This window comes from Delphinus delphis, chromosome 7 (genome assembly GCF_949987515.2).
Source record: "Delphinus delphis chromosome 7, mDelDel1.2, whole genome shotgun sequence".
Lineage (NCBI taxonomy): Eukaryota > Metazoa > Chordata > Mammalia > Artiodactyla > Delphinidae > Delphinus > Delphinus delphis.
In genome coordinates, this window is record NC_082689.1 from 552589 (window position 1) to 578803 (window position 26215).

The window sequence follows — 26215 nt, forward strand, 5'->3', positions numbered from 1 at the left end:
CCCCTGCAGCTTGGGGAGGCCCCGGGTGCCCAGTCCCCACGGGGAACAAGCCCCCGTCGGCCCCAAGGAAACGGCTGGCCAGCTCGAGCCAACGCCATGCCCCTTGGGCCGGTTGGTGTGTCTGGTTCTGCCTTCCCTGCAACCGAGTGCGTGGCGTCCCCCAAGGAAGGTGGAAAGGACACAGTCCCGCTTACACCGCAGGTTGAACCAACGCCTCTCCAAGCACGGTCCCTGGATCCTAAGTCACGGACGCAGCCAAGCCTCGGGCGCTGAGCCGCCCTGGGCAGTCCCAGACCACAGCACACGGAGGCCGCAGCCCCCGCTGCCCTCCCCAGGAACTGGGTCCTGTGGGGCCTATTCAAGATTTCGTGCAGTCAAATCAGACAAAACCTCCATCATAATTAATCATGGGCCGCACACCTCACCTTAAGAAGCAGCAACAGGCATAAGGCACACATTCCATTAGAGGTCAACACGAATCAGAACCGTGTCACACTCAAAACACATAGCACCACTTTTGCTGTATCGAAGCCAACGCCAGAAGAATAAAGCTGCACAGGCGAGACGACCAGCCCCGAAGGGTGAGCTGGAGACACTCCCCCACTCTAAACCCGCGGCACAGCTTTTAACACCGCTCCAAGCGCAAGTTTTCACTTTTGGCATTCCAAATGGAACAATCAATCAGAGAATTAGGGTGAAAAAGGAATATCTAGCCGTGACCACAAATCACCTTCTGTATCGAAAGCCGACAGTCGGAGCCCTCACCCCCCGAGCAGGTGAGGGTCCCCAGGAGGGAAGCCGGGAACGGTCAGGACAGGTTTTCATCGATCTGCTCTCCAGGAGTCAAATTCTTTATGTTACTCTGCAGATCGAAAAGGACTCTCTCTCCCCTTGTCAGAGCAAAGGGGTTACCGAAGAAGAGGCTCACGTCTAGGGGGGCCTCGGCCTCGGAGCCCCACGAGTCTGTGTCGGAGCCACTCGGGTCCTCAGCCGTCGTGGGCGGGCAGCTGAGCTGCTCTAACTGGTCGACGATGTCCGAGAAATGGAAGGCTGAGCTGGCCTCGGAGCGGACCGAGCAGGCGGGGAAGTTGGCCATGGAGCTGGCCTCGGACTGGGCGGCAGAGCCGGGCGTGTGCGCGGACAGGCTGCCGGGCAGCGGCGCGTTGCTGAGGGAGCTGGTCTCGGACCGGTGGAGCCGGAGCGAGCTGGCGGCGGACGGGCTGAGCAGGCGCTGCATCAGGCTGGCCTGCGCCTTCACCTCCAGCAGCTCCGAGGTGTCGGCGGGGTGCGCGGCGCCGAGGCTGCCCTCCTCCTCGGACTCAAAGCCGCGCGCCCCACTCCCACGGGCCGGCTCCGGGGAGGACCCCTCCGGGCTGGACGGGGCAGACCCCAGGCGGCCACACAGCAGGGCCTGCGGGCGCAGACTGCCGAAGGGGAAAGGAAAGGCCTCAGAGCCTCCGGCAAAGAAGGAGATGTCTGTCAGGCCGCCATCTCTGAACTCCTCGAACGCCGGCAGCTGGGCGCTTGTCAATGTGAAAACAGGGCCCCCCCGGAGGCTCTGCCGGCCACACATGGGCGCCCCCCTGGAAGGGGAGGGGCCCACGGTCAAGGCACCCTCACCATGGCCACTGTGACCCGCACGCTCCCTGCCGGCCCCCCCTGCCTCTAGGCCTAGGGCGGCGCGACTCAGCCCCTCAGTACTGCTGGGGCCACAGCTCCACACGCCCCGACCCGACCCGACACCTTGGCAAGGCTGGAATGCAGGCGGCCCGGGGGGCGGGGCCGCGGCCACGCCGCTCCTCTCTGCAGCTGGCCACCTGGCGCTGGGAGCCGGGGGCCCCGTCGGGGAGCCGCTGCCGTCCTTGGAACCGAGCAGGCCCACGGGGGCTGGAGGGGAGGCGGGGCCCGAACAGAAGGAGGCACTTGTTGAAGACGGGGACGCGGGAGTCCTCGTGCCCTCGGTGAACAAGACGCTCTGGGGATCAAATCAGGAGAAGAGAAAAAGGAACACGTGAAATGAGCAATTACTGCTGGGAAGTCGCAGAGCTAACTGGGCCCAGGTGAGTACAGCCGCACCCACACATTTCTGTCACAGCTTCTACAAAGGAGGGCAGCAGGTCAGACCTTTCCTTTTAGAACTGAAGATCTGTAAATGCAGACATGATTTCAAACGGACCCAGGATCTATTTAGGTCCCTTGTAAGTCCACTTTTTTCTCTGCATTAGGCGTGACCTGTCTACAAGAAAGGCCATTTCCACCACTAAAGGCCCTGAGTCTCCCTGGCACCCGGGTCACCCTGAAGTTGCCTGGGGCTGTCTTTGGGCATCATTGTTCCCCTGGGGCTGGGCAGCTGGAGGAGGGGTGAGCTGCCCCACTCGGCTACCCAGGCGCCCTCCCCCGCCCTGCCAGGGGTCACCGGGGGACAAAAGGCATTGGTGCATCCACACACCGCCCAGGCAGCAAGGGCCAGGTCCGCACACGGAGCTCCTCGCCCACGCCGTGCACAGGAGCCCCGGGCATCTTGGAGGCGCAGGAGCGGCCCCGCGTATGAGCAGGAAGAGGCTCATGAGGGGGGCGCAGGGTGCTGGGAGGGGCTGCTCGCCACGCCGGGCGCCTGCGCTGCGTCCTGGCTCACGGTCCCACACGCAGGGACACGGAGCAGCCCTTCCCACTCACGTGTCACCGAGACACAGCCGTGTCACACCGGCACTCACAACATCACAAGGGGGCGGTCAGACCAAAGCAGAAGCAGCAGCAGCAGCAGCACAGCGACCACCCCTTTAGACAAAGCGGCAGCTCGCGACCCGTAAGATTAATCCCTTTTCGTGTGTCTACCACGTGGCTTTTTCCTAATCATCGACCATATTCCATATTCTCTGTGATTTTTAAAAGACAGTATCAGAGAACTGAAAGCTTAAGTGTAACTTTTAGACTACTCACAAATTTGAACTTTGTTAAAGAAACAAAAATAAGTTCTTTTAATTTCAGTTGATTTAACAAGGAATTCCAAAATAGAAAACATACCTAGAAGAGTTAAAGAATGTTGATATTTAAAAGACCCGATTAAAAAAAAATTTAGGACACACGAGCTTTAATATATGAGGTACAAGTGTAGCTTCTGGAAATACTATAACAGTATAAATGACAAAACTGTCAACGAAAATCAACTTTGTGCAGCAATAAAAATGTATAAATATGAAACTATACAGCCACACATAGAAAGCTACGAAATAACAGTACATGAAAAGAGCAAGATTCTCTGTAAAAATATACTTGCATGTGGCAGTCAACACGCAAATGTGAACACAGGGAGCGACAGCAGAGAAGCAGACCTGAAACACAGAGTCACCGACGTCCCGGCCTCGCAACACAGAACTGTCACGTCTGGGACACTGTGGCCAAACGTCTCCTGTGAGTGTTTGTGTGCACCTGTGTGTACCTGTTTTCATATAGCTGTGATCATGTCAAACACACAGGCATACACATTTGTTTCCTGCTTTTCACCCTTAAGATAATAGCAAAAGATGCACTCAGTGAACACGGCTTCACTAAGCAAATCATCTCCCTAAGCTGGCATTTAACCGCACTTTGCACTTTTACAGAAGGAGTATTTCTCAGTTGTTTTCCTGACAACAAAAAGCACTGTGTCCACAGCACAAAGAGAAGAAAAAAATACATAGAGAGAAGCACAAAGAGAAGATAAAAACTGCCTGGATCCAATCGCTCAGAGATCATGTTTGATGCTGTGCACACACTTCTCTTTTTAAATCAGAATGAGGACGTGACCCAGGCTGCTTTGCACCCTGCTACTTTCACGTACTGATATTCTCTGGGCGCGTCCTGCTCGCGCACTATTCTCCCGAAACGAGATTTTTAAAGGCTCTTGAGTAGCGCCTCACGTGGACACGCCCAGAACTGCCAGTGACTCACCCGGCACAGACGGTGGTCGCTAGGATTTCTCGAATGATAAACAACACTGTCACACATCTCACTGCACAGAGCTTTCTCTTCACTCAGGACTCCTTTCTGCAAACAGGGTCCCAGGATTGGAATTTCCTCACAAATGACAAAGCTAATCTTAGGACTCTTGTTACAACATTGCCAGATTATTTCCCCGAAGAGGACAGGTGATCATATCGTGTACGTTTTACGCAGAAGGACTGACCTGCCTCGGCAAGTTGGCATTTAGGGCGCGGAGAGACATCTGGGTCTTGCTGTGTTTTCTGCAAACAGAGAACAGGCTGTGAGCCCCCAGCCCTCCTCGCCTGACCCGTTTCTAAAGCAGCACATGCTGTGCCGCGCAAGGACTTGCATAAACATGTGGCCAAGCCTCTGTTAACGTGAGGCACGTAACCAGGAGTGGCGGGATGACAGAAAACAAGCACTCAAACAAAAACTACACGTCCAGAAGAGGTGAAATTGCGCCCTTCACACTGAAGGAAAAGCTCCACATGCAAAGCAACAACATGAATTTTCAGATTCAAAGTTTACCACGCTACGTAAAAACATTACATCTAAGCTAAGCGATACAGACTAGAACCAAAAAGCATTATCTGTATCTGTACACAGTAACTGTAAATAACCGTAAAATACAAATCTATTACCATTAAAATAAATAAAAGAAACAGAACTCAAGTGCCAAAATACACGTTTACATATGTGAAGTGATTTTTACTCAAATACAGGTTAAAGTATTTAAAACGTTAATTTTCAAAGCCCACACTTTTCATCATGAAGATGAGAAAATTTACCTTTCATACGGAATCCTCTTCATCCCACCGTCTTTGACATAATCCACTAGTTGCTTCTGAGTTCTTCCACTGTGAAAAAAAATCAGGTTTTAAAGAAAAGAATAAACAGTGATTCACAGCATTAATTTTTCACAAAAGCAAAGGAAAAGTAAGACTTGCCCATCCTCTCTCACAAGTTTACATATACATTTAAAAATTATACTTTGCAACAAGCATAACCAGTTTTCTAAACAGTTTTTACGAAGCCTATTTTTCCCACTATTTTATTTGATATGCTTTCTCCAGTTTTACAATAGCTGCAGTCTGCGTGTAGTTCTCTGGAACATTCACACCACCTTCTTCTTGACTGAGGCTGTTCGGGTTCTCAGTCCCACAGACAAGGCCAAGACCCGCCCGGCACTGCTGCCCCACCTGTATCTGAAGGAGGAACCTCTGCTGAAGAGGATGGCTCTAGCTCTGGGCTTCGGCTGATCAGCAAGTCTGAAAAAGGTGTGATACTCTACACACGTCTTCCAGAAGTTCTTACACGCGTCCCTACTCCCCAGCACGAATTCTAGGGTGTCCTGGTAAGGCCCCTGGGAACAAAAGACAAAGGTTCGAGTCACTATATGAAGAATAAAATTTAGGAAGGCAAAAGGCTGCTCCAGGGGGCTTCCCTGGTGGCACAGTGGTTGAGAGTCCGCCTGCCAATGCAGGGGACACGGGTTCGTGCCCCGGTCCGAGAAGATCCCACATACCGCGGAGCGGCTGGGCCCGTGAGCCATGGCCGCTGAGCCTGCGCGTCCGGAGCCTGTGCTCCGCAACGGGAGAGGCCACAACAGGGAGAGGCCCGCGTACCGCAAAAAAAAAAAAAAAAGGCTGCTCCAAAGTTAAAGATTAGCACGTTTTCTTCCTCAAGGTTGTATACAAAGACTTCTGGTTCCATTTACATTTAAGAGAAGAAAAACACAAGGTATATATTCATTGTAGAAACATCAGGAAAATGTGGCCATCTACAATTACACAACTGCTAACATTCTGAAGTTTATCTTTGTAACCTTTTCCCACCTAGGAAACTAAGGCATCTTTCCAGGCCGGCTGACGCATTTATCTGTTATCACCCTATCATTCTCCTGGGGGTTCTTCTGGGATGTTTCAGATGCCCAGGACACACAGGGTTTTCAGGCTCACAAACATCACCATGAAGAAACTACTGCATTGTCTCTCATGGCTATTCCTTAGGATAAATTCCCAGAAATGGTATATTGAGCTCAGAAACAATGCACATTTTTGAACCTTATGATATATTATTACCAAATTACTTGCCAGAAAGAACATAATACTTTGACTCCTATGTTTAATCTTAAAAATGTAAGTGCTTAGGGATACAAAACGTAACCTTGCCAGGTGCAGAGACAGACACAGTCCGGAACTTTGAAACATCACGCTGTTCCAAAGAAGAGCTGCTTTGGGATATAAAGCCGCAATTCTCTTCTCTCCCTGTCCTTTCAGAATAACTGCCAGAAACTTCTTTTTTTTTTTTTTACAGAGAAAAAAAAACGCAGCCTTTTACTTGTATTTTGTACATGTTTTTGGCATTCCTTATACTTCTCTCATCCGCAGAAGAAATATTTGAGTAAAAAACAATTAAGCTATCTGTTCATACTTGCTACCAAACACACTTACACGCCGCACATGACCCTGGGGTTTGACAAAAGCTAATCAAGTTGAGCCTTTGAAAAGCTTAGGTGAAGCCTCTCCTCCAGACTGGCCCGGAGCTCTGATCTCCCAGAGTGTGTCTAAGCTGACAGCCTCCTAAGCTTCAACGCCACAGCGGCTCAGCTAATCTACTTTTTATTTCCTAACTTCCTTTGTACAATAGACATGTAACAATGTGAACATCTCTGAATAGTCTGACGTACTGGATTTTTCCAACTATCAGACTGTACAGACATTTACTTTTCCCCCTTTTTACTAATTTCAGTAAATTTATATTTAATTATTACCTTACTGACTCACAATCTCAAAAGAAAGGAACATTTATTTTCTGAAAATCAAGTCTACTTCAATTAGAGCTATTAAAGGGTCAATTTCTGAATCAAAGACACATGAGAATATTGGAAACGCCCCTCTCTGCATTCTGGACAGAAGCTCCAACACTGATTTGCTGTGCAGCTTCTTCTGATCACAGCTAAACACTCCGTATTTCAGCTTTATTACCCAAAGAAGGACTGGCTGTAATAGACCAACAGTTCTCAGCAGCCCTGGGAGTCTGTCCCACGTGCACTCTCTCAGGCCAACCCCACAGCTGAGTCTTGGGCGGGGCCACCCCCGGGGATGCTGATATGCCCTCTAGGTGAGAAGTGCTGGGCAGGTCACCCCGAAGCCTGTCCCCAGTCCCGAATCCTGTCCTTAAATTCTTATGTGAGTTATGCTGAAACGATATATAAAGTAATTAAAGGGACTTCCCTAGTGGTGCAGTGGTTAAGAAGCCTCCTGCCAGTGCAGGGGACACGGGTTCGAGCCCTGGTCTGGGAAGATCCCACATGCCGCAGAGCAACGAAGCCCGTGCGCCACAACTACTGAGCCTGTGTGCCACAACTACTGCAGCCCACGTGCCCTAGAGCCCGTGCTCTGCAACAAGAGAAGCCACCGCAATGAGAAGCCCGTGCACCGCAACTTAGAGTAGCCCCTGCTCGCCGCAACTAGAGAAGGCCCACGTGCAGCAACAAAGACCCAACTCAGCCAAAATTAAACAAATAAATTTTAAAAAGAAGTAATTAAAAACTCAGTATTCTAGCAGAGTAAATTCTCTTACAACTTAAAAAGTTCTCAAAATAATACTTACATGGACCTCTGGGTGGAGTTTGATAAGAAACCTCTTCCTCTTAAAGCTGAGCTTCCGGAGCCTGGACCAGTTGAAAGTGTTGATCTTGGTGCTGCTCTGGAATTCAGGACACAGACGTTCGTTGAGGAACATCTGTAACCTGACGCGTGCACACGACTTCTCATGAAACAGAGAAGGTTAAGTCACATCCTTGCCAGAAAGCACAGCAAGCCCCTGCCACTTTATGTTCGGAAAGACTCTGAATTAAAATGTCAATACTAACCACACTAATCTCTCTGTTTTAGGAAGAAAACTTTATTTCTTTGATAAAGCTTTATTACAACCTCCTTTTTTCAATGTTAACAGTGAACATTTTTGAAGCCCCCCTACTGCGAGGACGGCGGCTGGGAGGGGCCTGGTGGTGGCAGGGCGGGGCTGGGTTTCCCACTGAAGGGAAGGACGGAGGGATCCCAGGGGTGCCGGAGGGGACCTGGATCCAAGGCTGAACCCCCGACTCTCCAGAGTGGGCACACCGGGCAAGGACCTCAGCTTCTAAACAATTTTGTCCACTAAGGAGACCAGGGCCCTTTGCTCTTCCAGGGTGGGGCAGGCAAAGAACAAAGGAACCTGGACCATCTTATTGTGTAAGAAAGTAAACAAGTGCTCAAAAAATGACGGGGAAATGTCAAAAGGACACAGGAGGGATTTCCTTCCCTGGTGGTCCAGTGGTTAGGACTGCACCTTCCAATGCAGGGGGCGCGGGTTCGATCTCTGGTTGGGGAGCTAAGATCCCACATGCCTTGCAGCCAAAAGACCAAAGCATAAAACAGAAGCAATATTGTAACAAATTCAATAAAGACTTTAAAAATGGTCCACATCAAAAAAATCTAAAAAAAAAGAAAAGGGCACAGGAGCCACCTGAAGGGACTCCCTGATGTGGGTCAATTTAAAGATCAAAACAAATAATGACAACAGATCAAGTATCAGATTATAACCCGAATTATAACTGGAGTGATAGTACGATTATAATACAAACCCATGATCCACAGGGACGTAAAGACAATAAACAAACGAGGAGAAAACCCTTCTAGGATCATGAAGAATGGAATTTAAAAAGCTGCCTTTTGGCAACCATCCGGGAAATTTACAGTCTTAAGTATCTCTCCACAAAATGCTTACTAATTACAAAGGATAAAAAGTCACTTCGCAGCGAAGAAGCCTGTCAAACGCCTTCCAACCATGTGATGGATACTGGCACTACCGGCAATGGGACAGACAGGCACCGTGGGCCACCTCGCGGGCTGCACCACGCACACTCGCTTCTGTCATTCACCCGCCCAAGAAGCTTAACTAGGGTCTGATCGTCAGCAGGTGCTGGGAGGCCCATGTCACAAAATGACTGGCCTTGAACCTTCCAAAGCATCAAGGTCAGGAGAATCAAGGAGAGAAGGAAGAGAGTTCCACACTGAAGAGGCCAGAGCAGGATCCTGACTGGGCAGAGCGCTTGGCCTCAGAAGGGATCTTCTGAAACCAACGAGACTGGGGCAACTGGTGGAAGCTGGATGCGGTCTCTGGGGAAGGAGCATGTTCTACTGTTCTCATATCCTTTCCATAACCTTGAAACATTTCCAGAATTAAAATGTTAAATGGACTGAAACACTTTTCTGGCATTTTCTTTTCTATTCTCGACTATCATGACCATTTACTCTTTTCTACAAATTCAAGATGGGGGGTGGCAAGGTGAAGAATGTTTTCCCTTCAGAGATACTAAAACAAACAAACAAACAAAACAAAACAAAAAACCCACAACAACTTAAGCAATTAAAGAGGAAGGAGGCACTGAAACATGCACGACAGGGACAAACTCTGAGACAGGGGAAAGCTGTCAGGCACAAAGGCCATTTACAGGAACGTCCAGACAAGGAAATCAGCAGAGACAGAAAGCAGCTTAGTGGCTGTCAGGGGCGGGCAGTGACTGCTACAGTGCGTGGGGTGAGGCTGCGATTTAAACGTTCTGGGGTTAGTGGTGATGGTGACACAATTCTGTGAATATACTAAAAACAACTGAATTATACTTTTGAATGGTGAACTTTACGTTACGTGTGAATTATATACAGTTTTTAAAATTCCTGAGTTAAGAAGTGTCCTTGAGGCCAAGATACAAATGACAGGGTCTAGATGAGACCCAAGTATCCCAGCTCCCAACACTGTCCAGACACGAAGTCACTTCAACTGCTACTCAAAGTAAAATATTTGAGGGTTTTCAACTGGGTTCTCAAAAAAGCAAACAAAACAACCAAACAATAAAACATCAACAAAAGAAAAGAAAAGAAAACGCCCACCGCCAGCTCTCACCTCTAGATGGTAGGTGCCTAGGGCAAAGGCTTAAGAAAGCAGGTGGCCACAGGAGGGCCAGGGAAGGGCCTGTCCTCCCCAGGAAGACACAGAAAAGAGCGAGAGACACACTGTTCCCAGCTGCAAGCTTGCCTTCCCATTTTCCCTTTGGGTCAAAATAAAAAATCACCACATCCCAGGGCTTTAACCGAGTCATAAATCGAAACAAAGAATCCACGGATGACTGCCCTCACTCTGCCCTGGGCAACCCTGACACTCACCGAGCAGCGCCACTCAGAGCCACTGCTTTCATTTTGGATTTTATCAAAAAAATCCACGGCTCAGCTGTAAATGCCAAGTAAGACCTGAAACAGAACCCGGAGACTCAGGGCTCTCTGGGCCACCCTCAGGCCTGCTCCCCCGGACAGAACCGCCTTCCGGACCTGCATCCGCATGTCCACACAGCTTGTCCAAGGCTGCTACTGTACCCTGCTCTGAGATCTCGTCTCCTGGACCTCCACACCCACCACGACCTCACGTCCACCCCTCCCCACACTCCCTCCATTTTTGGTAAATTTAAAATTCAGTATTTATATTACTGATCACGTAAGTACTGCTTGCAAGTTGAGCCAACCTGAATTATAACTATACTTCGCTCCTTTGCTTTTTAAAATTAATTAATTAATTAATTTTGGCTGCTTTGGGTCTTCGTTGCTGCACGCGGGCTTTCTCCAGATGCGGCAAGCAGGGGCTACCCTTCATTGTGGTGCGTGGGCTTCTCGTTGCGGTGGCTTCTCTTGTTGTGGAGCACGGGCTCTAGGTGCACGGGCTTCAGCAGTTGTGGCACATGGGCTCAGCAGTTGTGGCTCGCGGGCTCTAGAGCGCAGGCTCAGTAGTTGCGGTGCACGGGCTTAGCTGCTCCACGGCATGTGGGATCTTCCCGGACCAGGGCTCGAACCCATGTCCCCTGCATTGGCAGGCGGATTCTTAACCGCTGCGCCACCAGGGAAGCCCACTCCTTCGCTTTTAATTTTCCTCGAGTCACTAACTGCCTCTTTTCGTTTGCCTAATCTCTAGGTACCCGTCGCTAATTCTAATTTTGGAAGCCCAAAACTTCCCCGCAGACCTTTAGAACTCTTCGATACGGTCTAACCCATGAAGCCATCGCTCATTCTTCCCCCTGCCCCCTCAAAGGCCGCACCTCCCGGCTTGCGGGATCTCAGTTCCCCAACCAGGGACTGGACCCGGACCCTGGCAGCAAAAGCACCGAGTCCTAACCACTGGACGCCAGGGAGCTCCCCCCTCAGCCCTTTCTTGGAGGCCGCCTCTGTGCTTATGCTGACGAACGTTCTCCCCATCTGAGCACAGCCTGCACCTCTGCCTTCTCCAATCTGAGTCACCCTGTTTCCTCAGCTCCCATCCGAGTTTCTCCCTCCTCCAGTGTTGGCCTTCAAAAGGCTGTGCAGGAACTGAATTTCTGAAAACCTGCATATCTGAAAATGCTTTCATGTTCTCTGTACAGGAGTCGCGTTGCACAGGGCACAGAATCCCGGGCTGGAAATGCTCTTCTTTCACGTGTAGAACCTCCGGTCTCCAGCTGCCAGTCCTGCCGCTACTAGCCCGGCAGCTCTCCAACTGCCCCCACCTCTGGCAGCTCGCGCTGACGAGCCCCGCTGCCGTCACACTGGAACCTGCAGGCACCTTCAACCTGGAACTTTGTGCCTTGAGTTCTGGAAACTTTTTCTCGTGTAATTTCTTTAACAATTCCTCCACTGCTTTTTGGTTCCTGCCTCTAGAATTCTGGGGTGCTGGACCTCCTGGATGGCGCTGGAATTTTCTTTACTTTTCTCTCCCATCTTTCACCCTTTATTTATTTATTTATTTATTTATTAGTGGTACGCGGGCCTCTCACTGTTGTGGCCTCTCCTGTTGTGGAGCACAGGCTCCGGACGTGCAGGCTCAGCGGCCATGGCTCACGGGCCCAGCCGCTCTGTGGCATGTGGGATCTTCCCAGACCGGGGCATGAACCCGTGTCCCCTGCATCGGCAGGCGGACTCTCAACCACTGCGCCACCAGGGAAGCCCACCCTTTATCTTTTATTCTGTTCTGCGGAGATTTCCTCAACTGCATCTTCCAAACATTCTCGTTCCGCCAATGTGCGTCACTCTTTTTCTCCGTAACTGCCCTGCTCTTGTTTCAGAGATGCAAGCTTTTCCCTTATTTCTGTGAGGCTTTTTAGAAAACGTAATACACACAAATTGAAGGTCTGTGGCAACCCTGCACTGAGCAAGTCTATGGGCGCTGATTTTCCCAATAACATTTGCTCACTTCGTGTCTCTGTGTCACATTTTGGTAACTCTCACAATATTTCCAACTTTCATTATTATATTTGTTATGATATCTGTGATCAATGATCTTTGATGTTACTCTTGGGAAAAGATTATGACTCTCTGAAGGCTCAGATGATAGTTAACACTGTTAGCAATAAAGTATTTTTAAATTAAAAAAAAGAAGGAAAATGTAATACAGTGACATACTAACAAGGTTCAAATCCTTAAGGTACCAAAATTGAGTCCAGAATGAACAGGCCCCTCTCCCCACTTCCAAAAGCCTGCAGGCTATAGTAACCATCCTAGGGGCAGTCAACACCAGTTTATTTTGTAGGGAATAAATAGAGTGTGTGTGTGTGTAAGTTCCCCTCTTTTCCCCATAAGCGGTAGCAAATTCCACACACAGTTTTGAACATCTTCTCCATTTAACAATGCATCTCAAAGAATGTTTCACGTATCAGGACACAGAGAGCACATGCAACCTTTGGACAGTTGTCCAATTATCCCATAATATGGATGCCCCACCATTTATTTAACCGGCCTCCTAATAATTAATCACCAGTATTTTACTATTACAAACAAGGCCAGAATAAAAAATCACAAGAGAAACGTTTACACTCATGCTAAAGCTGTGTTCCTGTTTCCCATGAACGCGATGTGGGTAAAGCGATTTTTCTGTTTTGCCAATCTGATAGATGAAAAGCAGTAACCTCTCTGAGGAAGCGTGCTTTCCATTTCTTCCACCCCCAGCACAGTTTCTGTTTCTTCTGAGTCTCTTCTTCGCACAAATTTGGGACCTGTCCCTCAAATACCATCTTCCCTTGAAGAAAGGCTCTCCTCAAATTTCTGGCGACCCTTGGTCACTGTCTCTATTTAACAGCAAGGCTCTGGGTGTGCCTGAGTTAGTGACCATCCTGGTAAACACTGGCCAGGGAGCATCACGAGGGGATGCTAGTCTAAGGGACATCTGACAAGGGACAGAACAGCTGTGTCTTAAAGCGCCTTTCCATGGACCACTTATTAGTTAAAAGAGGAAAACCAGTAACTATGCAGTAGAGGAACCAGAAAACACAGCGATCAAGGTTCGCATCGCCAGGGAGGCCAGGTGGCATCTCAGGTGTGACCCCCGAGGGGGACACATGTCACCTGGGCAGTGGTCCAGCTGGGAACACGTCACCTGAATCTAATCACAGGAAAACAGCCGACAAACACAGACGAGGAACTTTCTATTACAAAGGGGCTGTGTTCTTCAACACCGTCTTCATAAAAGAAAAAAGAATGTTCCAGATTAAAGGCGACTGCAGCGTGACGGCCTGGTTCTAGATGGGATCCTGTCCTGCAGGGAGACCACTGGCCAGCTGACAGGACTGAGGACGGACCCGTGTGCCAGGTGTTAAGAGCCTGCGGCCTCAGTGGTGACTGACTGTGGTCACGACAGAGCATATACTCTGCTCTTGGGAAACACACACTGAAGTTCTCGGGGTAAAGGCCCCGACGTGTGCAGCTTACTCCCCAAGGCTTCAGAAAAAACTGTGTGCGTCTGGGCGTGTGTCTGTGCGGCAGGGATGAGAACACATGTCAGCGGGAGGTGCAAATGGTGACAGCTGAACCTGGGGGACAGGTGCATGGGGTCTCTGTGTGCTATCCTCATTCTCACAGCTTTTTGCGACGTTTGAATTGAAAGTGTTTCCAGATGGAAGTCTTTACAAGAGGAGGCTCTGAAGTGCTGGTTGGCAGCTCCCAGGGCTGCAGCAGGGCCCCCGATGTCAGAACCCGCTCGTGAGGCACCTCGTCCTGGAGCGGCGGGTCGTGCCGTAGCTGCCGGCCCCGCCCCATCCGGCCTCCCCGCCCCCCTGGGGATCCCAGGCTCCTCGCTGGGCCGTCAGGGCCTGCTTCCCTACTCCCCACACTCTGGCGATAGTCCTTGTTTTCTGTGGTTTCCTTTTCCATTCTTTGTTCTTACTGATGTAAGGTTAAAAAAAAATTCCTTAACGGTCATGCCGGTGGGGATTTTGAGGGAGTGGAAATGAATTCAATCTGCCGCCTTTCATTTCAAGTCTCTAACCTCATGCTTTTGCAGTTTCTTCTGGTCATAAATTATTTGTCCTTTTCTGGAGAAATGACAACAACTTGATCCTGAGGGACGTGATTTCCCCTCTGTGCCAGGTAGGAACCGCCATCAAAGGGAGCGGCTGTGGGAGGCCCTGGACACCACTCAAAGGGCCTGGATTTCAGGTGGAATGTAACAGAACTGGCATTCTAAACGCAAAATTAAATTCTTTTCCTACGGGAAATTGAAATTTGCTGGCTAAGCTGAGAAAGAGAAAGGAAAAGCAGAAGAAGCAAAGTGTCCTTGATCAGGGAGGCCTGGGTCAGACCAGCCGTTTCAGGCGCCGGCAGCGAAGACGGGCCACAGAGGGAAGAGCCGCAAAGCCAGCTGGGCGCCAAGAGCGCCACCGCCAACCCTGGGCACCACGTTCCACCGGAGGTGCCCGACTCCACGGGCCGGGAGCAGGCAGCTCCTGGAGGGGAGGCGGGAGCACCTGGCGAGGCGCGGGCTCCGGAGCTGCCGGCCGGCGCCCTGGCAGCTGTTTCCAGGCGCGTCACACCCCACGGCCCGGCACAAGGACATTCACCACAAACACGACTCAGTGGCCCTTTATGTAACGCTCACCCATCCGAACGCCGCTACCGCACACATCCCCGGGAACCCTAGCACTGCCCTCGGAGGGTCCCCAGGTTGTTCTGTCTTGTGCTTTGAACGGTGACTGGGACCCGTGGCGGAGACCCCACAGGGCAGCAGCCTCCCCGCGGGGGTGGACGCCGCCCTACAGGGCAGCCAGAGCCGGGCTTGAGGTTCCACGGGGGCGACCTTCTGTCAACGTTAGAAGGACAGTGGGACATGACTGTGCGCCCTGCGGGCCATGGGCCCCGTGACAGTGAGTCCAAGACAAGAAGACAACTTCTCTAACGGGTGAGAGGTTGGATCGGAGGGTCCGCAAAGCTCTTCCTCCAAGTCTAAGACGGATTCAGCAACAAAGACTTCCCAGCAAACGTAAAACAACCCCAAGAAGCCACAGCACAGCCGCCCTCCTACCTGGAAGACGAGGACGCCCATGTGGGAAACGGCCAGGTTGATCTTGGCCCCCTCCCTGTCAGAGGCCGTGTGAAACCTGATGCCGTACATTTCCAGCTTCCGGGCAATTTCCAGCACCTGGAAATCCGACTCGGCAGGCGTCTGGCCCCTGTAATAAAAGACAGCATGATCACAGCACTCCTGAAAGAGCCGAAACACAGGACAGAAGCGACCAGGAAAACAGACCACAGAAACAAACCAACAAAGGAGGCTCTGTTCTTCAGAGGGTCGGTCACCCACTGTATGTTTACGTACACATCAAACAGAACACCGCACACGGGCCACGGAAACGTCCGCTTGCTTCTATTCTGTAATCCATTTCCTAGTGGGTCAAATGTTTTCTTTGCACTCATTATATGTTCAGCCTTATAATTTTATCTTAATACAAAGTAATGTGCAAACATTACGTGCAGAGACAAATAGTAAATAAAGGAAATACCACAGATAACTCTAGTATCTCATTAAACCCATTTCAAAACTTTAAAAAACTATTTTCAAAAAGTACAATTCTAACCATTAGAATACACTTTTATAAAAATGAAATTATCGGGCTTCCCTGGTGGCGCAGTGGTTGAGAGTCCGCCTGCCGATGCAGGGGACACGGGTTCGTGCCCTGGTCTGGGAAGATCCCACATGCCACAGAGCGGCTAGGCCCGTGAGCCATGGTCGCTGAGCCTGTGCGTCCGGAGCCTGTGCTCCGCAACAGGAGAGGCCACAACAGTGAGAGGCCCGTGTACCGCAAAAAAAATAAAAATAAAAAACTAAAATTTATATAAAAATATTTTGCTAAAAAAGTGACTACTTACTCAGTTACAGCTAAATATTCTCATAAACATTAAGAATATTACATATAGGGGCTTCCCTGGTGGCGCAATGGTTGAGAGTCCGCCTGCCGATGCAGCGGACACGGGTTCGTGCCCCGGTCCGGGAGGATCCCACATGCCGTGGAGCGGCTGGGCCCATGAACCATGGCCGTTGAGCCTGCACGTCCGGAGCCTGTGCTCCACGACGGGAGAGGCCACAACAGTGAGAGGCCCGTGTACCGCAAAAAAAGAAAGAAATTATCAAAATGAATAAAAATATAATCACCACAACAATTGGTTTTATTGACGCCTCGCACGCGGCCCGCATGGCGCCGAGCAGCTCCAAGGCGTGACGCTCAGGTAAGTCCCAAACACTCCATGTGGGATGTTCCATTAACAACTCTTTTTTTCTTCTTACTTCCGAATGCCTGAGTTTTTGGATCTTTAAGGAATAACACAACTGTTTGCGTTATGCCATTCTTGTGATTTCCATTCTTTGACTAAAACGTCTGTTCTCTGAAGCTGATATAGACATCTATTAACTTGCATTTGAATAAATCATCTTCAACTAGATGATGATTCCATTGTATATCCACCACATCTTATTTGCCCATTCATCTATTGATGGGCACTGCTTCTGTATCTAGGCTATTGTAAATTATGCTGCTATGAACACTGGGGTGCATATATCTTTTTGAGTTAGTGTTTCTCTTTTCTTTGGGTAAATACCCAGGAGTGGAATTGCTGGATCATATGGTAGCTCTATTTTTAATTTTTATTTATTTATTTTAATTTTTTTAAAAAATTGGAGTAGAGCTGATTTACAATGTTGTGTTAGTTTCAGGTGTACAGCAAAGTGAATCTAATATATCTGCTCTTTTCTGCGATTCTTTTCCCATATAGGCCATTAGAGAGTATTGAGTCTTTTTAATTTTGGGGGGAAGCTCCATACTATTTTCCATAGTGGCTGCAGCAATTTTCATTCCCACCAACAGTGCACAAGGGTTCCCTTTTCTCCACATCCTTGCCAACACTTATTTCTTGTCTTTTTTTAAAAAATATTTATTTATTATTTATTTATTTTGGCTGCTCTGGGTCTTCGTTGTGGCAACGCAGGATCTTTGCTGCGGCATGTGGGCTCTTAGTTGTGGCATGTGGATCTAGTTCCCCGACCAGGGATTGAACCTGGGCCCCCTGCATTGGGAGCACGGACCTCTGGACCCCTAGGGAAGTCCTCTCTCGTCTTTTTTTTCTATCGAAGTACAGCTGATGTACAATGTTATATAAGCTATAGGTGTGCAATATAATGACTCACAATTTTTAAGGGTTAAACTCCATTTATAGTTATTATAAAACATTGGCTATATTCCCTGTGTGTATAGTACATCCTTGTAGCTTATCTATTTTATACTTAGTAGTCTGTACCTCTTAATCCCCTACCCCTATCTCACCCCTCCCCGCTTCCCTCTCCCCATGAGTAACCAGTAGTTTGTTCTCTACATCTGAGTTTGTTTCTTTTTTGTTGTATTTACTAGTTTGCTGTGTTTTTAGATTCCACACATAAGTGAAATCGTACACTATTTCTCATTCTCTGTCTGACTTATTTCACCTAGCACAATGCCCTCCAGGTCCATAGAGGCTGCTGCAAGTGGCAAAGTTTCTGCCTTTTTCACAGCTGAGTAGTGTTCCACTGCACAATACATACACGTCTTCTTTGCCCATTCGTCTGCTGACGCATTGCTTGTCTTTCTGGTGACAGCCGTTCTGACAGGTGTGCGGTGGTGTCCCATGGGGGTTTGGATGTGCACTCCCCTGATGGTTAGTGAGGGTGAGTGTATTCTCATGTGTCTGTTGGCCATCTGTCTGTCTTCTTTAGAAACATGTCTCTTCAGGTCCTCTGCCCAGCTTTTAATCAAGTTGTTTGCCTTTTTCATGTTGAGCTGTATGAGTTCTTTGTATATTTTTGCAGACATATAATTTGCAAATATCTTCTATTCAGTAGGTGGCCATTTGTCTTGTTGATCGTTTCCTTTGCTGTGCAGAAGTTTTTGGTTTTATTAGGTCCCATTTGTTTATTTTTGCTTTTATTTCCCTTGCCTAAGGAGACAGATCCAAACAAAAACATAGTTGACCCTGAACAACTCGGGGGTCAGGGGCACCGAGCCTCTGCACGTAAGTTACAGCCAGCCCTCTGTATCCGAGGTTCCACATCTGAGAATTCAACCCGCCTGAGACCACGTAGTATGTAGCATCTACTACGGAAAACGGTCCGTGTATAAGGGGACTCACCCAGTTCACGCATATGTTGTTCAACGGTCAACTGTATTGCTAAGACCCACGTCAAAAAATATACTGCCTGTTTTCTTCTAGGAGTTTTATGGCTTCAGGCGTTACATGTAAGTCATCTTTTAAAAACATTTATTTATTATATTAGTTATTTGGTTGCACCGGGTCTTAGTTGCGGCAGCCAGGCCCCTTAGTTGCGGCTCGTGAACTCTTAGTGGTGTGGGATCTAGTTCCCTGACCAGGGATGGAACCTGGGCCCCCTGCATTGGGAGCGTGGAGTCTTACCCACTGTGCCACAAGGGAAGTCCCCTTACATGTAAGTTTTTAATCCATTTTATTTTTTGTATATGGTGTGAAAAAGGGGTCCAGTTTGATTCTTTCGTGTGTGGCTGTCCAGTTTCCCAATGCTGTTTATTCAAGAGGTTGTCTTCTCCCCATCGTCTAGTCTTGTCTCTTTTCACTCACCCACAAGTGTGTGGGCTCATTTCTGGGCTCTCTGTCCTGTTCCACTGATCTGTGTGTCTGTTTTTATGCCACTTCCTTCCCGTTCTGATGGCTGTAGCTGTGTAGTTGTTTGAAATCAGGGAGTGATTCCTCCAGCTTTGTTCTTCTTTCTCAAGATTATTTTGGCTATTTGGGGTCTTTTGTGTTTCCATACAAACTTCAGAGATATCTGCAACACTTACAAACACATGCACATGTGCATACGAACACACGACGTGCAGGCGCGGAGCCACCTCTCAGGTCTGGTGCTTTACTCCCCTCAAGGCGGGTTCTCAGTGTGACTGAGCATAGACTGGCCACCGTCCCACCGGCCTCCCCATGCATGGGGCGGGCTCACGTCATGAACCCCCACCCACCGGGCCTGGCAGTGAGCCTCTCCCACGGGGCTCTGGTCCCCATCCTGAAGCACTCTTCCCTGGGGTCCACGGCCCCAGGCTGTCTTCCTTCTTCTGGCTGCTCGTGGCCCTGTCCTGGGGGCCTCCTTCTCACGGCCTGTGGGGCCTCTCCCCACCCCCATCCTCCAGGGAGCGTCCTGGCCCCGCCCCGCCTCACCCCTGGCCCCGCCCCGCCTGCCTCACCCTGCACAGTGCGCTTTGGCTCCACCCCTGCCCCGTCGCCGCTGCCCAGGTGGGACGCTTCACACCGCGGCCACCCCACCCTCCACGGGCGCCCGGCTCCGGCCCTGTGTGTCCTGGAAGGAAGGGGACCCTGCCCCCAACGCTAGGAGCAAATCCCACACAGGTGACCGTCCCCTTTGGGGCAGACCGGGGACCCACTCAGGCTGGCACGGGGAGGGGGCCCTCTGCTCGTCTGGTCCTCGGGGTTTGGGTGTGACACGGGGTGCGGCGCATTCCCCCGCCACCAGCGAGAACCAAGGCAGCCTCGAAAGAGGCCACACCCCTTGGCGTGGAAGCGGGGCCAGAGCCCTAAGGGCCAGGTGCGCGCTGAGGCCGCGTCTGGGAAAGGGTGGCCCCGTGTGCACAGCTCGGACGCCCAGCGGTGCCCCAAACCACCACACCCAAGACGGAGCTCAGGCCTTGGCTCCGTGACGAAGGGGGGCCCAGGGCACGCGTGGCACCGCGGGGTCACGTGCAGCCTCCCGCCAGCAGCTGGGGCTATTACTGGCTCCTAGAACCTTGGGGGCCGTGCCCCCCACCCCCAGGCTGCTGCCTCTGCCGGCACCCTCACGGTCCTTCTGCACCCCATCCTCCCCGCAGAGTGGGCTCTGCCTGGCACTGCAGCCCACATGCCACAAGTGACACATCTGTACAGACAGTGCCACCCCGAGCCAGGCACACAAAGGTCCGCTGGTGGCTCTGAGCGGTGAAGGCATGGAAAAGCGCACGGCCCCACAGGGAAGGGCATCCTCGAGGGTTGGAGCCTGGGTCTGCGTTGCCCAACGCCCGCCCTGCACGTGACGTCAGTGCGCTCACCTCTCAGCAGGCTCCCCCACGAGGGGGGCCCAGTCCTCCAGGACCCCTCCCCATCGAGCTCTCCCTCTGGTGAACTCAAGCTCACAACCCCCGGGCCCGGGGCCGCCAGCCCTTCTCACGGCCTCCCCATCTCTCTTCCCCTCTTCCTCCGGGTCGCCCTCACCTCGTCCCAGCGTCAAGCCTTAGGGAAGCCAGGCAGCAGGGCTGCAGCAGGAACCATCCCGCCCCCACCCGACACCTGAGGACTGGGCGCGGCCAGTGCGGGACCCCGTCCACTGCCCCCCACTTACGGAGGGATGCCAGCACTGCCCGGGGCCCGGGCACCCTCCCAGCCTGTCCCGAAGCGGCCTGTGGACGGAGTCCCGCCCGGCCAGCCGACTGCCCCGACGTCCGGCGGCGCCGACTCACGCGTGCCCCCGATGGAGCTCCAGGATCCGCTCCAGGGCCCGCTCCTGGCCCGGCAGGTACTCGTGGGCCCGCAGGTGCTCCCGGACCAGCGCCTCTTCGTAATCTCCTATTTCCGCTAAGACGAGAAAGTAACAGGCGGTCTTTCTCATGTTTACATGAAGAAAAATACAAGCGTCTGTGCGTGCAAGTGCGTAAATTAAAAGCAGAAGAAAATTATCCTAAATCTGTAGCAAAAAACACATCCCTTAAATAAACAAAATGTTGTATTTTATTTTTCCACATATTTTATGCCGTTCAAGGCAAACATAAAGGCAGGCGAAGAGAATTCTTTCTGAGTCGTGAAGAGGAAAGACGCTGGTGAGCGGCTCCAGGGAGGGAAACTCTGAGCTTTATACCCTGTTTGCTATGTTTTAAACGTTTTCTCTGTAAGTTGTCTCAAGACTACTGTGACCAGGATAAGGTCCTTTATTTTGTTTCAAGATAATGTATTTTAAATTGTTTCTTCCTTCAGGCCCTCTCAAATTCTTGAGGAACAGTGAATGTTTCTTTCTAATTTCATGTATTTTAAGGCCACACATATTTTCAAAATAGTAGTTAAAGCCCAATAATTTTAAGCAACATACTTTGTTCTGAGACAGTCTCAAATCACAGAAAAGCCGCATGCACAGGATCACAGCTTGGGGTGTGTTTTCTACAAAACGGGACATTCTCATGCATAACCCCGGCAGCACCACCCAGGTAAGGACACGGCCACCAGCTGCTGCTCCATCCGAGCCTCAGACCCGTTCACGTTTCAGCAGCCGCCTAACTTTAAGGCAAAGGACCCGGTCAGAATCCTACACGGCATCTGGCTGTCGTGGCTCTTTACCGCCCTTCAATCTGAGCAGCACACGTCCAAGGTGGAACTTCCAGGCGGACGAGTTATTCTAAGATAACTCAGCTCGCACAGAGCCCTCAGCAAGAGGCACTACCGAAGGCCGTCCGCACTGCAAAGCCACCTGCTGCCTGAGAGGACCTCAGGACAAATCACAGATAACTAAGCCACTTCGACACCTGTGCTTATGGGTGTGAACGGGTCCCACTGTGCAGGACGGCAAACCTCTGGTAAAATCTGCTATTTGGAGAAGGTGAGTCAGGGGAAGGACCAAGTAAACTGCACACTAACCCATTAACTTAGAAGTTCCTAAAATCCTGGAACCTCTCTATATCATACTTCCTGAGTTCAAATTTCAGAAGTATACGTTCTATGCCAGGAAGATGCGGTCCAGCCTCTAGTCCAGAAGCCAGGCGGGGATTCCCTTCTGTCTGTCCTGCGGTGGGGGGCAGGGGGGCCGCTGGAGAGCCCGGGCGAAGCGCGCACCTGCTCTCCAGACCCTCCTCTCTTATGCTTCTCCCAGGTCATGCCTGAAGTCACCATGGCGCTCAAACCACCTCCCGCTCTGAGATACTGAAGGGCTTCCTTTGTCCTTCGGGGACTGACACCTGACTTGTCACAGGGGCTGTGACGCTCTCCCCAGAGTCGGGGTGCTGCCTGGCCCCCCCACTGGAGGTCTGAGGGCCACGTGAGACCACGGGGAGGACGCGTGGCCTGTCTCCCCTCCCAGGTGGGAAGTTAACCCTCAGCCCTTCAGAAAAACCTGCAAACTGAACCGCCCGTCCTTTGCTGGTGCCCAGCCTGGGGCAGGTGAGTCAGCCACAGGCGCAGCCATCCCGTGTGAGCGCAGGGCCAGCAGGACACTCACCCTGCAGGAGGTGGGACGCCAGGAGGGCAGCCGTGGTGTCCGTGCAGGTCAGACGCTCCTCCAGAAGGTCTCTCTTAAGTTGCAGGGCAAACAAGTATCTAGGAGGGAGTTCCAAGCACAGAGATCAGCTCCAAAGCTTCTGAACACACTTCCCACGTCTGTCTCAGGAGGACACACAGCCCCAGGTCACGCCAGAGCAGAAGGCGAGCAAGGGCAGTCACAGGAGCTTAGTGCGTCCACACGGCGGGCGGTCCACACGCCGGGCACACCATAGCCCAGGGCGCCAGATCACCTGGAGCCACACCTTCAAGGGGGAAGCTCACAAATTCGTGCCACTTCTGTGAACACGCACAAAACTGCACTCGCGGTTTGTGTGAAGCAGCAGAAACAGCCAATGAGGGCGAAGCTTCAAGTGTGGCTATGGAGCTGTAAGGCAGATGGATAATGTTCGGTCTTGGCTAGAACCTGAGAAACAGGTAGTCTTGAATTAACTGGTGAGAATGTAACAGAGAGGGTGACCGAAACTATTTATATATTCATTTATTCCATGAGCAAATAATCCCCAAGCACATATATGCTCCAGGTGCTGTTCTGGGAGCTGGAAATACCATGGGGCGCAGGGCAGACGCCCCGCCCTTGTTGGGGGTCCACTCCAGCGTGAGCCGTCAGCGCTTACTGTGCTCTCTTAAACTTGGAATGTACACACCCTTGGCCTTAAGCAATCCCACCACTATGAACTTTTCTACAGAAACACTTCCAGAGTTCACAAAGATATGTGGACAAGCATGTTTATTTGCAGCATTACAGCAGAGAAAAGCTAGAAACAATCTAAATTTGCACTAACATGAGACTGGCTAAATAAATTAGGTTACAGCCATACATACTAATACGGAAAGACATCCATGGCATGCCATGGATATGTGGGGGGAAAAAGAAACTCAAACTGCAGTTCTCTGTGTAGAGTTTGATACTGTTTTGTAAAATAATGACTTTAAAGCCCCACGTCTACTGGCATACCGCTGTGAATTCATCTGGAAGACTCATGTCCAAGCGTTAACACTTCTGGGAAGGGTGGGTGGGCAGGGAGTGAAGAGGAACGCTGACTTTTTACTCTACATAACTTTCAAGTTTTTCTTCTTTTACCACAAACATGCAGTTTTTTTATAAATAAAAAGATGACCTTTTGCATAAACCCGGCTTGGACCCAGGACACGGAATTAGGTTAACACTTCCTGTTACTCACCAATGTCTAGGAATAAAAAGTGATTCTCTCAAAAGGGACTTCCTGGTAAATGTGAGGTGTTTAATACACTATTAAGACAAGCTCTGTGCTCACTCGTAAGGCGCTTTCTGCCGTCCTGGGGTTCAGCTCCTAACCCGTAAAGATGAGACTAGAGCCTTGCGGTCTCTACGTGTCCTCGCAGCTGAGTCTATGACTTTGTGATTCAGAAGCGGTTGGCAAAGACCTTCTAAGCAGAGGTTCTAAGACTCTGAGGACCCAGGTATAGATCCACATTTGGTCAGGAAGCTACTCTGTTACTACTGCATCATCATCATAGCTCTCTCTTATCTAACTTCTGACTCCGGGTTTTGAGTTGATTTTTAGGTTTTTGCTTTATTCCTCATGATAAAATCAGTACATAAAATACAAGGAAAAAAACCACTTCCATAATCTTATTGCCCAGATGAAACAACTGCAAACATTTTCTTTCAAAGAATCAATCGTGAATTGAAAAGCGTAGCAGAAAAGAAATCACCTAAAGTATTTCTGCTCCATATATTCATGAGGACACTCCCAAGTAAGTGTATTTTGTTGGTTAAAAAAGTAAAGGAATGGGCGAAATTCCTACCGACTTCATGCACAGGCACAGATCTATGGAGAATATCTGTTCAGCAGTGCCCTCAAACACCATTTTTAATTCTCAAATTTGTGCCATAACCATTCTTCCAAACCCTGTTTGCATTTGTGTCTGTGCAAGAGTGAAAATGCAAAACTATGACACCTTGGTTACAGCTTTGACACAGACACTAGGCTCGTTCTTTGAATAAACAACCCTGACCAGGTGCTTAGGTAAAGCACAGGTGCTGTCGGGGACACAGGTGAAGGAGGACCCTGCCCACGGCAGCTCTGGGTCAGTCAAGCTCTTTACCGTGTATATTCTTCTTGCAACTGACCCGGATCAGGTGGGAAAAATTTCACTGCTAGGCGAAGCACTGTATTCTTTGGCCCTATAAAAAGAAAAATTTTAAAGTCCACAAATAAGGTCACACTCTGTATTTGCTATCTTTCTGCATATTCTGGTGTGACTGAGCTAGTGCTTTCAAATGGACTGTTAAAGCAAATCTTTCCAAGTAAGAGGATGTTAAGAAATTTCCTCTGCGTGAAATTGTTAGTCCTAAGTACCAGTCACATACAGCAAAGAAAAAATTGAAAACTTTTGCTTTAAGTAGAGATTACTAAAAGAACCCTAAAAACAAGCAGGAAACTGCACATTAAAATCTTAAAATGTATTCTTCTTTATATTTTAGAAGTAAAAAAGTGATTAAAAAAATAAAGGTGTTTATACTATTAGTCATAGTAATAATTTTAAAAGCCTGAGAGTTCCGTGGTGGCCTAGTAGTTAGGACTCCGGGCTTTCACTGCCAGGGTCTGGGTATGATCCCTGGTTGGGGAAATGAAATCTTGTAAGCCATGCGGCAAGGCCAAAAAAAAATTAATAATAAGGGCTTCCCTGGTGGCGCAGTGGTTGAGAGTCAGCCTGCCGATGCAGGGGACGCGGGTTTGTGCCCTGGTCCAGGAAGATCCCACATGCCGTGGAGCGGCTGCCCCTGTGAGCCATGGCCGCTGAGCCTGTGCGTCCGGAGCCTGTGCTCCACAACGGGAGAGGCCACAACAGTGAGAGGCCCGCGTACCGCAAAAAAAAAAAAAAAAAAAAAAAAAAAAAAAAAAAAATAAAAAGGCCATTATTTTTGAAATCCTTATATACTTTAGTGAAAGAAAAATGTTATCATTCACTATACTGAACTAGAACAACCTGATTACTGTAAAGAAAAAGTGTAGGATATTAGCTTATCTGAGTATTTTAGCTTTATTGAAATTTTATAATAACACAGCCACATGATTTCCACCACAAGAAAAGAGGAACTGTTTTGCTAAACTGCTATGGCAACCGAAATGGCCTTTGCTTATCAGTGAACAAAAGTCCCTTCCATACAACCTCTTCTCAATTTAGTCCTAGAAAACTTACAGGTGAATTCAGGACTAGAGATTTCACCCCATATGTCTTTTCATAACTTAGAAACTGCACACTTATTTTTGGCCAAAAATGAAGGCAATATCGAGCAGCATATCCTATTTCTTCCAAATTTGAGGCAAGTAACTGAGAACTGAGTTAAACGACGCCCCACCCTCCACGTCTTACAGTTTAAAGCTAAACGGCAAAGTGACCTCCAAGTTCTCCTGCTGCTGGCGTCACCATGCTGCTGCCCAGAGTGGTGACGACCATGATCGTCTGAACGTGCCTTGAATTTGGACAGTCAAGGACAAAGCATCTTAAGTGAGCAGAGCTTTAAAGAGTTAAGAAAAGGACTTACTTCGTACTTGTCTAACGATGGGTTTCATAGGTTCAAGCCAGATCTAAAGAGGATTTAAGAAAAGATATCAAATCCATTAAATTATTTC

At 49.8% G+C, this 26215-nt stretch overlaps 1 protein-coding gene across 2 annotated transcripts in view; it reads right to left on the reverse strand.

Moving 5' to 3' along the window:
- Positions 1-26215, reverse strand: part of FARP2 (FERM, ARH/RhoGEF and pleckstrin domain protein 2) — a 92101-nt gene that overhangs the window by 26011 nt on the left and 39875 nt on the right. For both annotated transcript variants that reach the window (XM_060015771.1, XM_060015772.1), the window contains exons 4-13: positions 26128-26170; positions 24684-24762; positions 22534-22631; positions 20792-20906; positions 15319-15466; positions 7579-7674; positions 5163-5326; positions 4752-4820; positions 4166-4223; positions 1744-1975 (exon numbers count right to left, since the gene is read on the reverse strand). In XM_060015771.1, the coding sequence (XP_059871754.1) occupies positions 1744-1975; positions 4166-4223; positions 4752-4820; positions 5163-5326; positions 7579-7674; positions 15319-15466; positions 20792-20906; positions 22534-22631; positions 24684-24762; positions 26128-26170 (1102 nt within the window). The remainder of the gene's footprint in view (positions 1-1743; positions 1976-4165; positions 4224-4751; positions 4821-5162; positions 5327-7578; positions 7675-15318; positions 15467-20791; positions 20907-22533; positions 22632-24683; positions 24763-26127; positions 26171-26215) is intronic.